We start from the raw sequence: 12,074 nt of genomic DNA, 5'->3' as shown, positions 1-12,074 counted from the left end.
AGAGAGTGGCTGTCCTGGAGCGTTCCCATAAATCGACTGGTGCCCCCAGAATCTGGCGAGAGTTAGAGAAGGCAAGGCAGCAGCTGAAGCAACTAGACTGGGCTAGAGCGGAGTACGCAGCAGTACGTCTTAAGCACAAATATTATATTGGGAGCAATAGATGTGGAAAGCTATTAGCGCACCGGTTGCGAGCGCAACGTGCGGCATTGACAGTTAAATTGATTTGTTCCACTTCCGGTGAAGTGGCCTGTGCGAGTGATCAGATTGCTGAGGCCTATGCGGGGTTTTACCGGGGTTTATATGCGGCGGATGAGCGGGACGATGCGGCCCTGGACTCTTACTTAGAGGGCATAGCAATCACTCCTCTTGGGGAGAGGGAGGCGATGTTATTAGACCAGCAGATAAGGCCAGAAGAAGTTATGGCAATTTCCCGCCTGAAGAATGGGAAGTCCCCCGGCCCAGATGGGTTCACGGCGTTGTTTTATAAGACCTTTTGTGTGGAGCTCGCCCCGATACTCACACGACTTTTTAATTCCTTTCGGACGACGGGGATCCTGGCGCCGAGTATGCTGGGCGCTTCTATTGCTGTTATACATAAATCAGGTAAGAATCCAGAGGACTGTGCTTCGTATAGGCCGATCTCGCTTCTGAACATAGATGCCAAATTATTCACAGAGATACTTGCCTTCCGCCTTAATTCTTATATGCTGGGTCTTATTGATCCCGATCAGTCAGGTTTCATTCCAAATTGACAATGCGGCGATAAAACAAAGCGGCTTTTGCATCTGCTAGATAAATCAATAGATCTCATAGAGAGGCACTTTTCCTCTCTATCGACGCTGAAAAGGCATTTGATAGGGTTCATTGGCCATACCTCTTCCGGGTCTTGAAGTGCTTTGGTCTGGGCCTGGGCTTTAGATCTTGGATCCAATGTGCTTATCGCTCCCCTAGAGTGGCGGTTCGAGTCAATGGTGAGCTCTCTGCTTCATTTCTGTTTGGGCGTGGGACTAGACAGGGATGCCCCCTTTCTCCCCTCTTGTTTGCGCTACATATGGAGCCCCTTGCGCAGCGCTTGCGAGACAGCCCCTTGGTTTCTGGTGTGAAATTTGGTGGAGACCACCATCTTATTACCCTATACGCAGACAATGTGATCCTTACGCTTGTGGAGCATGCTACCTCCTTGCCTGTGCTTAAGGAGTTATTAGCTGAGTTTAGCCAGGTTTCGGGATTTAAAGTGAATATGCAGAAGTCTCAGGTCCTTAGTCTGTTTTTGAGCACAGACCATGAGAAAGATTTGAGAGCTCGATATTCCTTTATTTTGTCGTCCTTGCGCCTTTCCTGTCTGGGGGTTGAATTAGCGACGTCTGCCGCAAAAACTGTGAGCCTGAATTACAAGAAGCTGGTAAGCGATATACAGCGGGATCTGGAGTTATGGGGGAAACATAAGCTGTCTTGGCTTGGTTGGGTAGCTGCGGTCAAGATGACAGTTTTGCCAAAAATATTATATATATTTCAGGCGCTCCCATTGATTCCACTCCCCCGGACGATTGCCACCCTACAATCTGCGGTCCTGCGATTTATATGGGAGGGTCGACCGGCGCGTCTATCGTGGCAGGTTTTATACCGCCCCAAGTGCAGTGGGGGACTAGCGATCCCGTGTCTTCTGAGATATTTTCAGCCAGCGCAACTGCGCTTTCTTGTAGAGTGGAGTCGCCCACTCACGGAGAAACACTGGTGTTTTACAGATCAGGCCGTGGCGGGCTCTCATATTTGGAAGGAGCCTTGGCTCTGGCGTAGACATAGGGCTCGAGGTCTTTATACGTCCCCGATTACTGGGACAACGCTGCGGGTATGGGATAGGGTGGCTTGCCGTTTAGGGCTGACTTCTTTCCCCTCCCCGATGACCCTCATAGGTGCGAACCCTGATTTTGAGCCTGGACTCCGTTTGGAGACGTTGGTATGAGGGGGGTTTTAGGAGGATGGGAAGCCTTTTTGACGAACATGGGTTTTATCCTTTGACCAGATGAAAGAGGCCTATGGCTTATTCGAGGTGGATAGGCTGATGTATTATCAGGTCCGGCCCTGGGCTCTCTTGCCGGCGAACAGAGCTTTGATGGATAGGCCTCTCACGCCATTTGAGAAATGGCTGTTCCTAAAGAAGGATGATAGGAGAATTATCTCGGAGCTCTATCGCCTTCTGCAAGGAGTAGGCCACCCCCCTAAGTCAAAGGGTCAGCTGAAATGGGAGAGGGAGCTGGAGAGAGAACTCTCGGATGAGGAATGGGACAGCGTATTCTATAGAATACATCATACAGCATATAGTGCTGCAGGGACAGAGACATCATACAAAGTCGCCTATTACTGGTACTACACTCCAGCGCGATTGCACGCATGGGTTCATGATAAGATAGATCTTTGCTGGAGAGGGTGCGGAGCTACAGGCACACTGGTACACTTGCTTTGGCACTGCCCCAAGTTACATTGTTACTGGGAAAACATTATAGATGATACAGATGCAGCGTTTCAGGTTAAGATCCCGAGATTCCCATTGTACATCCTACTGGGGCTGCCCAATCCTCTTACTTTTCCTTTAAGATCTCTAAAAGGGAGGCAGATGGCCCTAGCACTCAATGCAGCGTTGGAATTGATTCTAGCTCTCTGGGGTACAGATAGGGTCCCGACTCGTGTCTCATGGCTCCAGAAGCTCTGGTTTATTCTTGCAGTGGAGAAACTTACATTAGCCTCCCAGCAACGGGTAGAAGATCTGGGCGCATTGTGCAAGCCGTTTATTCAGCTTCTTTCTGCAGAATTTACTGAGCTGACATGCCCGACCTACCTGAGAGTTTTGAGGCTGATTTGAATCATTGGCTGGAGTGGTGTGGGGGGGTTGCTAGAGGGGGAGTGTGCTTGGATGATGTAGGGGTTAAGGAGGGGAAAGGTAGAAGGATGACACGGTCTCTTGGAGGGAAGCATTGTTGAAATGTTACTTTTTATATGTTTGTGTTTCTCATCTGCGGGACTGACACTCTGGATGACTATTGGACATCGCCAGTGGGCACATGGCTCAGCAAGGAGAAGATTCTCTGAGGGGTCCCTTAGAACGTGGTTTTGGGACTCATGGGAGAGACCTTTGTATGAAGATACGATATTGCTACTGTGCTGATATATTTCATTTCTGTCCTGCGATGAGTGGTGTTTTGTATGTTTATATTTTTATAAAACAATAAACAGATTTGATCCTAAAATCCCAAAAGGCGAACCCGCAATATGATTTTTTTTTTAAACATTTAATTGAAAATAGTACCAAAAAGCACAAAACGTCAGTGATAGTTGATGGAAGTGGTAGACCAGGACCTAGGTGAGATTTGTGGCCAACCACAATTGAGCCCTGATCAGTATAACAAAAGGTCCCGAACATAGACTGGAAGCCAAAAAGAATCTAAACACAGAAAGGGACTTTTCACTTTTTTAGAAGAAAGATCCCCCTGGAGCAACTGCTACTGAAATTGGAGCCGGCCCTGTGGAACAGCACGCCAGGTACTTAAAGCAGGTTGCTCCTACTGGAGCGCTGGAGCTTTAGAGATTTTCTACTGAACATTTAAGTCCATTTGTTTTTTTCTGAAGTACATGGAGCCCTTAGAAAGACAATGCTGAAATGTAATCAGATGAAGTGGAACTGCAGATTTCTTTTGCCACAATTGTTTCAAAGTTTCAAATCTTTCTTCTGGTGCCCAAACAACCCAAAAGAGTACACTTTTAAGGCTGTTAGGACCTCAATGGGAGGACACTTAGGAACTTGACTGGTGTCAGGCAGAGGCTAACAGCAAAGTCTAGTTGTTACTGGGCACCTGGGTACTCCCAGTAAAAGGCATAGTGCGGCTTGTTGTGTGCCAGTGGCCACACAGGAGGTCAGGCTCTTGACCCCCAGAGTCCACTTCTTTGTCCTGGGTAGAAGAGGTAGCAGGTCCACCTTTCTCTCTCTGGTCACAGACAGAAGATAGAGTCCTCTTCTGATCTTTTGCAGGAGCATGATGTGTTCTGAGGAAGGCTGGGTGAGGGTGCAGCTTTGCAGGGCTCACCAGCCTGTAGAAGGGGATACTCTTAGGCACTCCCTAAACAATGGGGTAAAAGTTCCTGGGGGCAGGAAACCATACCCACATTTTTCAGTGGTTTGTTTGCCTTACTGCAAATAATCCCGCAGTGCCCCTCACTCTCAAAATCAAAGATGAGGAACCCTTCTCACTTTGTTCGGAGCCTGTGTGCCCAACCAGCGATATGACCAGGCTAATGAGCAGTTAACTCATCTGTTGTCACTCAAAACCGGCTCTGGGGAAGCTCAAACTGGACTTGGTGCCAGCCTGACTATGGAGACAAAAGCTGTTGCCTTTCTAAGTATCACCTAAAATTCACTTGTGACGAGGAAGGTACTTTTAAAGTAAATTAGGTTACTAGGCCCACCTCAACTGGTCTTTCTGCCAGGGGAAGGAAACACATCCCTACTCCCCGGGCATTGTATTTGCTCTGGGAAAAGTTTTCACACCTCTTTCACATGTAATTGAAGTCCAGCACGGGCTGGGCAGTTCCTGAAGAAATAATTCAAATTAGTCCCCAGCAGCCTCAGGAGGAGTAGAGGTAACTTCCTAACAGAGACATTTCCCATATGTTTAATACAAACCTGACTTTACCATTGGATTGGATTTTTATTAAAGATAAAAGAAAAAAGTATTTGAATCAGTTCTGTAGCTGGTACAGATCAATAATTATAAAGTGCATATTCAATACGTTTACTTTTCCTATGTACCAGCTTCAGCCTGACCAGTGGCCATGTCATTTTGCTTCTATGTACTGAAGGGACATGTCATCCATAATGTTACAGATGCTTGACACTTCAATTTTATGCACCCTACCTAGTAGGCAGAGAGGTCTGCTTAGGATGACTTATTTAATATTTAAAACCAGGTTTTCCTACCTATCAAAAGGGTGATTTTGACAGGTCTGGGAACTTGGGATCAAGCTGCTGCTGTCAGGCTACACAAGGTAGGCCTCAAGTCACGTTTTTGCTGGCACTATAGTGGATGGGACATTAGGTGCTACAGTTCTTTGCATTAACTTTCCTTCAGACACACAAATGACGATGGGAGGAATGCTTGCAACAAGTCTAACTACTGGCAATCACTCCGGGTAGGATTTAAACCCCAAGTTTTTTTGCTCACCATGCCACTTTAGTTTAGGTCCAATCATATGCTAATCAGTCTTGACGTTGCTCCAGTAGAAACTGTGTAGCCCTAAATGCCAGGCCAGAAGCTCCTTGAACCAGAACACAAGTAACCAAACACTGGGTTGTCAGTGATTAGAGCTCTTCAGTCTGGTGTAGCCTGGTTCCTGTGGCTCTGTGAGCAGCAGACTCCTGTCAGGGCATACACCTGGTCAGTTAAGGCATTATATCAAACACACAAAAGGTGATGGGAGGAATGTTTGAAACAGATCTAACCACAGGCAATCACTTGAGGTAGCATTCTAAAAAAAAATTGAAAACAGGAGATGACCATTCAAATAGGGCTCACTTTGCAACAGCAGGTGGACGGCACTGGTTGGTATATCACTACGGAATTCTAGTGCATACATCAAATAACTGGTTTGCACTCAAATAGATAGTATTTGATCTGACTTGAATTGAGACTTTCTATACCTCTTAAAGGTGGTCAGTGTCGCAATTCGCTAAATAATGCTAATGCAACTGTTATGCAGTTCTTTCTGAACAAATAGAACTGCAAAACTCAAAAAAGATTTACCTTGATTTACATATTCTTCCAGCAAAGCTAAACCACTTCATTGTTCTATTTTAATAAAGAAATAAATTGGCTAGCCGAACAGTATGGTTGAAAATAAGCACATTGCTTCATTACCACAGCAGTTTTGATGGTTTGTGTGTTTATTCTTGAGTGGAAGCCTGGTTTTCATAGCTGCTTCTAGACTCTGTATTATCCACTCCCTCTTTTCCTTTCCTAGACTTACACCGGGAGGACAAACGTCAAATGGAATGGCTGGAAGCAGCAGTTCTCTTACTTGGGGACCTAAACCTAACTGCTGGAAAACTGGTAAGTTAGTGTCTTGGTAATACATAAAGAATATATGTCTTACGAAATAAAATAGACCAGTTCCTGTTCTTTATCAAAATTGTGCACAAGACTACCCGATAACTGTAGAAGTAGAACATTCCCTCAAACTGAAATCAGTTTTCTTTTTTAATGACAGTGGGCCACATCTGAGATGTGTATTCACACATTGAGTGCAGTAAATAGATTTAATATTTAAATGTGAAGTAAAACCTGTCAAAGCAGAAGCACTTCATAAAAGCCTTAATAAAACATTTTAATACAAATGTAAGTATAGTATGTAATTACACCAATTCCTATGTTTTATACCCTCAAAGGTATGTCCTTGGTGAAAGGGGAGGAGGGGAGTTAGAAGTTCTTCGGGTTAAACACCAGCTCTATCACCTTCCCCTTTTCAGAACCCTCAGCCATAAAAAGACCAGCGTAAGGTAACCCATAGCATCATGGGTCTCCCTTGTTCCCCATACCCACTTCTCTAGGGGAAGGGCTTTAAGGGTGCTCTTCAGTGACTGAAGGAGACATAATAGGAAACTCTGCATTGTTTACTTTGTGTCTTCCCTACTCCTTTGAAACTTTATGCACCCTCCTCCCACAATCACTGCTACTGGTAGTAGTACAAACAAATACTTTGTTTTAAGTCTTGGGTAGCTAGAGATGTTGTCCTCCCCAAGTGGCCAGGGTATGCCCAGACATGGATTCTTTGCTTGCTGTGCCACTGGATTCAAGCTAGCCTGACTGATGACCGGTGATACCTCGAAACTGGTCCCAGGATGCTTGTATCTGAAGGGGACTTCTAAATGCAGATATCTTACCTTACAATTTCCCCTAAGCATCAGACTGGATCTGGAGAATTTTCTCTGTGCAGTACGTCATTGGCGTTGTGGTCGCTGTGATGAAGTTGCAGTCGTATATAGGCGCAACCCCGGTGCGCTGACGTCCGTTCTTGTCTTTTCACACCAGCCTATATGCAGGTCCAGAGAGAGCTACCCTCAGTCGTTTTTTGACTGACTATTTTGTTGAATTGTTACGCACTTTTTTGGTGCGTTGAGGATGTCACGGAAGACCGTGTTTTAGCTATGTGACTCCTGTCACCGCATGATGTCAGAGGCTGATCCACACCTTGTGTGCTTGTGGTGTCTGGAGCGCGACCACGACCCGAAGTCCTGAGTTCCGGGCTATGAACCCGAACGCTTTGAGGGTGCGGTCCCTAAAGCTCCTGGTGGCCCGGCGCAAGGATCCGCATGGCTCCTGGTCTTGCTCTAGAGGAAAGTCATGAGACGTCTTGAAGAGCGATCCCCATTCTTCTTCATCCCACTTAAAATCCTCTGGACATTCGGGTCACAAGAAGAAGTAATCAAAGAAGTGAAAACTTTCTTCCGCTTAATCATGTCGCTTGGACGATGCAATGCCCTAGACCTCAGTCCTCAGAGCCTGCTTCTGGGTCTGCGCCGTGCCTCCCCAAGTTTCCAGTAGCTGGAGCCACCCCTGCCCAACTCACGGAGTTTTATGAGGCCATGTACCTCATTTGTGGTCAGAACTGACCCTCCTGTGATGCCTTTGGGCCCAGTAGGGTTGGAGAGGCTCCCCTCGGGTTCTGCACCAGCAGCTTCAGCCCTGGCTCCTGGGGGCCCCTAGTCAGTTAGCGGCCTTCATTCCCAGGTTGGATCCTGACCCTTGTTCTTATGGGTACGGGGAAAGTGTGAAGAGGTTGCTGGACCCGTCAGAATTCCAGCTGGAAGACCCGGGGGACTGGGCACAGGAATTGGATGCAGCTAACGGTCTAAATCCCTCTCCTGACTCTTGCATGCTTTTTCCCCCTACCGTGGCTATGGAGGAGGGAGCGTCATGTTCCATGGTGGTGAGAAGGGCGACTGAGGTCCTCGGCCCTGAGCTACCTTCTATGGCAGTCGGGACTAACCTCCTGACTGAGGTGCTTCAGCCTGTGGCCTCCACCTCAGAACCTTTTTACCATTTAACAAAGCCCTCACTGATGGGTACCTGGTCTAGACCCAGCACATGGGCTCCTGTAAACAGGACATCAGCCCGCGCTGATTGACCGTAGATTCCTTTCGCAGCGCCATGTCTGAAAGTCTTATCATCCAGCCTTCTTCTTCATCGGGCGCATTCCCATTCCCACCCCCGGATAGTGAATCAAAAACACTGGATCAAATTGGGAAGAAATTGTTCTCTTCTCCAGTCTGGCATTGCGGTCTGTGAACACTGCATGCCTTTTGGGCTGCTGTTCCCTGGGCCATTGTCTCCCAAGCTGTTGCTGACGGCAGAGATGCAACCAAGTTCACAATACGTTGTGGGCTGGACACGACCAACTCACTAGGCGGATAGGTTGTGTCGACAGTGGCCTTGAGGCCCCACTCTTGGTTGAGAATGTCTGGCTTTTTGGGGGATGTCCAGCAATCGCTTATGGACATGCCCTTTGAAGGCACCTGTCTCTTCAGAGACAAAGCGTTCTCTGCGCTCGAGCGTTCTAAGGAGTCCCGAGCTATTGCTCAGTACCTTGACAGCTGCTCCTTGCCCCCTCAGTACACATTTCGCCCCTTACATGGCTATTACGGAAGGTTTGCCCAACTGTGTCCATTTCCTTCTAGCCACTGTTCCATGCATGCTGCCCAGACTCTGCGTGGATGTGGGTCCAACGTGCCCGTGGATCAGAGAGCCAGCAGTCAGCCCATTCCACTACTGTCCCTGCTGCAGCCTCCAAACCTTTCTAGTCCGTTGCTCCATCACGGACCAGTTGGTGGCAGGATTCACCATCACCTACCCCATTGGGAATCCATCACGATGGACAGGTGGGTTTTGAAAATAGTCAGAAGGGGTTGTCCCTCCCCTTCCAGACTACCCCTACTGCCATGCCACCATCTTACGACCGGATGACGGAGGATCACTTGGCACTTCTTAGTGAGGAAGTTACGGCTCTCTTGGCCAAGGGAGCCATAGATAGGGTCCCTGTGCCAGAAGTAGGTCGTGGTTGTTATCCCGCTAATTTCTGGTGCCCAAAAAGAACAAGGGCCTTCACCCTATCCTAGATCGTTGGTTCCTCAATCTCTTCCTCAAGAAAGGAGAAGTTCAAAATGCTCAATCTGGCCCAGGTCCTATCTGCTCTGGAGACTGGATGGTAGCGTTGGGTTTGCAGGGCACATACTTTCCCATTCTGCCTGTAAACAGACATTACTTGCAGTAGTGACAGATGTATCACTCCTGGGATGGGGTGGCCACATGGGGGAGGGAAAGGCAGAGATCAGAGGCCTCTGGTCTCCGGCAGAGTTTGGGCTCCACATCTGTCTTCTGGAATTCAGGGTGATCAGGCTTGCATTGAAAGCATTCCTTTCCTCTCTCCAAGGGAAAGTGGTGCAGGTGTTCACCGACAACACCACCGCCATGTGATACTGCAACAAGCAAGGCAGAGTGGGGTTGTGGACCCTTTGTCAAGAGGCTCTGCACCTCTGGACATGGCTGGAACGTCACGGCACGTCTTTTGGTGGTTCAACATCTGGCAGGCTCTCTGAATGCCACATCAGGCAAACACAGTCATCGATGCATGGTTGATCACGAATGGCGTTTCCATCCTAAGGTGGGGCAAGGTGTCTTTCAGCAGTGGGAAGAGCCTTGGTTAGATTGGTTTGCCTCCGCAGAGGTCGCGCAATGTCAGCTGTTTTGTGTTGGAATTTCCAAGGTGGCACACGCTCTGCAACGCTTTTTGTCTCGAGTGAACCTCAGGCTTCCTTTATGCCTTCCCACAAGTACCACTTCTGCCTTGAGTTCTGAAGATAATCAAGAATGACTAGGCCCAAGTAATCCTTGTGACTCCGGAATGGACACTAATAGTATGGTATCTCAAGCTTCTGAGCATGGCCATTGATCCCTCGATCAGACTGCACCTTCGGGCGGATCTTCTGTCGCAGCCGAAGGGGGTGGTTCTCTAACCAAACCTTTCCAGTCTCCGCCTTCTTGCATGGAGATTGAGCGGCGGCCATTGACATGCTTTTAATCTTCCACCCGAAGTCTGCAATGTTATCTTAGCAGCCAGGCATCCCTCCACCAAAATGGTATACGCCTGTTGTCGGAATACATTTGTGGCATGGTGTACAGACAAGTTTGTTGTTTCCCCTTTCTGCACCTCTATCTAAGGTACATCCTCTCTCTTGCTCAGCATGGCTCTGCTTTGGGCACCCTTAAAGATTACCTGTCTGTCATCTCTGCATTACTCAGACTGCCAGATCAACCTTCCTTGTTCAAAGCTTCCATTGTTTGGAGGTTTCTCAAGGGACTCACCCACATGTTTGCATCTATGCCGTTTATTATGCCCCAGTGCAATTTGAACCTGGTACTTGCATACCTTTAATTATCGTTTGCAGCTCCTTACGTTGAAAAGTGCATTCCTTATTGCTATCTCCTATGCCCACCGAGTAAGTGAGCTATAAGCTCTTTCTTTGAAGCCACCATTCCTGCCTGTCCATCCTGACAAAGTGGTGCTTTGTACTAATGCCTCTTTCCTCCCAAAATGGTCATGCCCTTTCATGTAGGCCACTCCATCACTTTGCCTACTTTTTATGCCCCCCCTCCAAACCCACATCCTTCTCATGAAGAGAAGAGACTCCACCATCTGGATCCAAAAAGAGGAGTTCTACCTCAATCGTACAAAAGATTTACGGGCGGATGATCAACTCTTTGTAGGTTATGTTGGTGCGAAGAAAGGAAAAGTGGTGCAGAAGCAGACTATCTCTCGATGGGCTGTCCTCTGCATCAAGATGTGCTACTCTTTGGCAAAGAAACAACGCCTTGAGGGTTTGTGTGCTCAGTCCACCAGAGCAACTGCTGCAACCACAGCGTTGACACGTGGAGTTCCGGTCCTGGACATCCACCAGGCAGCGACGTGGACGTCTCTGCACAAGTTCACAAAGCTTTACTGCCTGGACAGTCAGGCCTTCAGAGATGGAAACTTTGTCCGTTCGGTCCTGCAGGACTTTCTAGTCTTATCTTGGTTCACAGCTCAAGGATGGTATTGCTTGGGTACCTATTCTAAGGTAAGGAATCTTCAACTAGAAGTCTCTGTCAGATGCACAAGTTACTTACCTTCAGTAACAGATTATCTGGTAGAGAAATATTCTAGTTGCAGATTCCTTACCAACCCTCCCTGCTCTGCGAACGAATTTTTTTTTTTTAGGGAAAGGGGCTCTCTTTCAGGGCCCTAGTTCTGGCGCACCAGTCTAAGTGATCTTCATGCCTTTGTGCTACTGATGTGGGAAGTTGTGAAAAGAAACTGATGTCAGAGCACCAGGGTGGCACCTATATAAGACTGTGACATCATCACGATGACCATGACACCGGCAACGCACGTGGAGTCAACCAACTCCACCTGACAGCATGCAAGGGTACTGCTTAAAGAAAAATCTCCGGATGCAGTCTGACAACTGGGGGAAATTCTAAGGTAAGGAATCTGCAACTAGAATATGTCTCTCCCAGATAATTTGTTACCAAAGATAAGTAACTTGCTCTTGTGGTCCATGGAGGACCTGGCCTGGCAGTTCGGGCTGGTCTGTTTCCATGGGGAGCAGAGTCAAGACAAATTTGCATATGTCTGGGTACAAACTGGGGAGACATGGTGAGCAATAAAAACAATGGTTTTAACTCAGATCTGTGACTTGGGGTGAGTGTTTGAAAAGTGTCTGCACTCCGTCAATCATCTTTTTGCGTTGCCTCAAGAGATAACTTTTATGGTCTGGAACATTAATAAGTCAATTGATACCTTGAGTAAGGTGCCAACTGAAAGCTGAGGAATTCATAGGAACACGCTAATTTCCTAAACTAAAGGGACGAGGACTCCAATAAGATAGTTTTGATGGTAGAAGTTGCGAAGTAATATGTGGAAACAGGATGCGGTTGTGAAGAAAATATCAATCTTCAATAAACATGAGGAAAAAAATAAGTCTAACAGTATAC

At 47.4% G+C, this 12,074-nt stretch overlaps 1 protein-coding gene across 2 annotated transcripts in view; it reads left to right on the top strand.

The window, feature by feature from the left end:
* The window catches only part of GTSF1 (gametocyte specific factor 1), a 795,979-nt gene that overhangs the window by 686,681 nt on the left and 97,224 nt on the right, over positions 1-12,074 (top strand). For both annotated transcript variants that reach the window (XM_069231025.1, XM_069231026.1), the window contains exon 18: positions 6,010-6,098. In XM_069231025.1, coding sequence (XP_069087126.1) covers positions 6,010-6,098 — 89 coding nt within the window. The remainder of the gene's footprint in view (positions 1-6,009; positions 6,099-12,074) is intronic.

Source organism: Pleurodeles waltl, chromosome 4_2 (assembly GCF_031143425.1).
Source record: "Pleurodeles waltl isolate 20211129_DDA chromosome 4_2, aPleWal1.hap1.20221129, whole genome shotgun sequence".
NCBI lineage: Eukaryota > Metazoa > Chordata > Amphibia > Caudata > Salamandridae > Pleurodeles > Pleurodeles waltl.
Note: the sequence above shows the minus strand (reverse complement) of the source record. Positions and strands in the feature narration are given on the sequence as shown.